The sequence below is a fragment of the Perkinsus marinus genome (assembly GCF_000006405.1).
Source record: "Perkinsus marinus ATCC 50983 genomic scaffold scf_1104296943144, whole genome shotgun sequence".
Classification (NCBI taxonomy): domain Eukaryota; phylum Perkinsozoa; order Perkinsida; family Perkinsidae; genus Perkinsus; species Perkinsus marinus.
In genome coordinates this window covers 8,001-10,490 of record NW_003211939.1, presented here as the reverse complement: position 1 = coordinate 10,490, position 2,490 = coordinate 8,001, and the positions used below count along the sequence as shown (strand labels likewise).

Here is a 2,490-nt window from a genome sequence, read left to right as displayed (position 1 = left end):
ATGCAGAATACAGCATGGCGATGTCTTATGACAACACCCTTAGGGTGGCCAGTCGTACCTGGTGAAATTCGGTGGAGTTTCACAACCCGTTTTACGCGAAATGGCGTAACACTCGGTGAAAAACGCGATATTCGCGATGATATGCAGTAGTCGTGAAATATGTTTCTCACTAGTGTTTTTCATATCACTAGGGGAAAACTCCAGTGTTGGAGGAATATATATGTCTGCTTTTCTCAGCTGAGCTTGAGAGTTTCCTCAATAGTTAGAGTTCAAGTTTGCATACGAATTCGAGTACAAGTGTACAGAACCCACTGAGAACTTCAAAGGCATTTGTCACCAACACATGTGTTTGATCATATGCATATTTTCCCACATTCGTGAGATTAGCTCTGGAAAAACCATCGCCCCCAGAGGACTCACCAGATGTGTACATGATAGTAGCAATGCTGTCCTTGCCGGGCAACACCGGGGGCCACTCTTTGATGACACTCGATCCACGTCGGAGCAAATCTTCGAAACTGATAATCTCAATGCCGTGAGTATCTACTTCAACCAATGGAGTTTCACCCGTTTACGTGAAGTGGCGTAATATTTAGTGAAAAAGCCGATGCTCGCGGTGATACGCAGGGGTTTGTAAAATATGTTTTTCACTAATGTTTTCAGTGTATTTTTAAGATGCAGAATTAATAAAGACAGAAAGAGCACACCTGCCAACTGCAAAGGTTTCATCCTCTCCTTCTTGTCAACTCCCTCATCAGTGTAGATGATATGCCTCAACGTGGGCATTGCCTCTCGAGCTTCGACGACCCCAGCCACCTACGCGTAATGCCAGCAGACCCTATTCCCGATTCTCACCTTTTTCCTGTTACACAGTAGAGTTGTCCCTTGGCCCTCCGTGAAGGCTTGGGACACTGCGTCGGGTCCCAACGTACCTGGCATTTTCAGTCTGGGTAGCGCTGGTGGTATCGTCAATTTACCATATATGGTAGTTACTATCATATTCTGAGACCAAGCTCCAAGGGCCGCGGTGATCCACTGAGCGCAAGTATCCTCGAAAATGACGAGGGAAATGGGCCCGGCCTACGAGAAAATCATTAACCTCGTTAAAGTTTCGCCGGTGTTATGAAAAACACTATTGCGTATCACCGCAAATATCGCGGGTTTTTCACAGAGTATTATGCCACTTCACGTAAAACAGGTGGAAGTTCTTCGAATCAACGATCAAACTCACCAAAGAATCGACATCGGCAACGAAGTGTGGCTGCGGGTTGTTTCCAATGGCACGCAGACCGGCTCCGAAGGCCAACACACGCTTATTGACTTCACGGTAAGTACCTGAGTTCACGGATGGCCCAAAGTGTGGGGGGGGGGCGAGGAAATATGCACATGTTCAGCTACATGTGTCGAGGGTGACGATATGGAAATTTTGGGAAATTCAATCGTTGGTTTCTGTATATTTCTACGCGAATCCGTATATAAACTCCTGAGCCCTGCTGAGGAGAGCGAACATGTATTCCTCCAACAAGACTTACGCCATATGGTCTTGCCGAACTCCTTCCCAGGTAAGGGCTGACCCATGTCGACGTAACGAACGAGCTCTCTAGTGCCTTGGCACTTGGAATTAGGATGGCTGAGAATACGTGATCGACTGCAGATTACGAAGAAAGGGGTGACCTTTTCACGGCATGAAGGAATACATCGTAGAGAGTCCGCACAGACGGGGCCCAAGGCAGGCCTTCGCCGCGAGCTGAATGGCCAGTACGACACCTTGCTGGGGCTTCCTGGGTGGAAAACGCAATATGGCGGGTTGGAACCGACGACCTGCAGGTGGATACCGTATTATTCGGGTCAGGATATGGACTCGGCTCTGAGTTCATCATCGTTGCTGGGTCCGTCGGGCCGAATGCTGAGCGGATCGGTCCAGCTGCGGGAACAGCCCAGGTGAAGTAGTCAAGACCTTTAACGAGCTCCCCGATCATTGAGCGTTAACCCAGGAAATCACTGAAATCGACAGCAAGATGAGGGCCACTAGAATCCTCCAGTTTGAGTATAGGATGTGAACTGACTCCTGCTCTGTGGTATTGACAATCCTAATGCCTCAACGTAATTATCCAGCATTATATTGATTCTCGGCACACAACGTTGTGTGAAATCAGTACCGCGAAAATTAGGATGTGGGGGTGGATAGGAGCCTGCGGCCAGGAATGACCACACCTGAGTCAGGTGTGACCTGACGATGCAACGAAGTTCGAGACGTGGACACGTGCTCAACAGTGAACCACTATCTGGCTATCTGGCTGAACTTCGAGTGTTTAGGCGTGCGCGACAGACCTGCACCGGCGTACGTTCAGATTAACAATAGAATGTTGGTTCCGGGCTCGATCCCCGGTCCGACCATTATTGCAGAGATTCTCACAATTAACGCCTGATGAGGCGTGAAAGGTCGTTCTCGTTGCTGAGTTTGAGTTTACAAGTTGTTCGTGTGACGGC

At 48.8% G+C, this 2,490-nt stretch overlaps 1 protein-coding gene across 1 annotated transcript; it reads right to left on the bottom strand.

The window, feature by feature from the left end:
• Positions 1-715: 715 nt before the first annotated feature.
• Pmar_PMAR025079 (long-chain-fatty-acid coa ligase, putative) lies at positions 716-1,578 on the bottom strand (the record flags this gene model as incomplete). The annotated part of the gene is made up of 4 exons (XM_002781249.1): positions 716-816; positions 856-1,080; positions 1,232-1,335; positions 1,533-1,578. Coding segments are annotated over 4 exons (476 nt in total), but the record flags the coding sequence as incomplete, so codon positions are not given.
• Between the last annotated feature and the right edge of the window lie 912 nt (positions 1,579-2,490).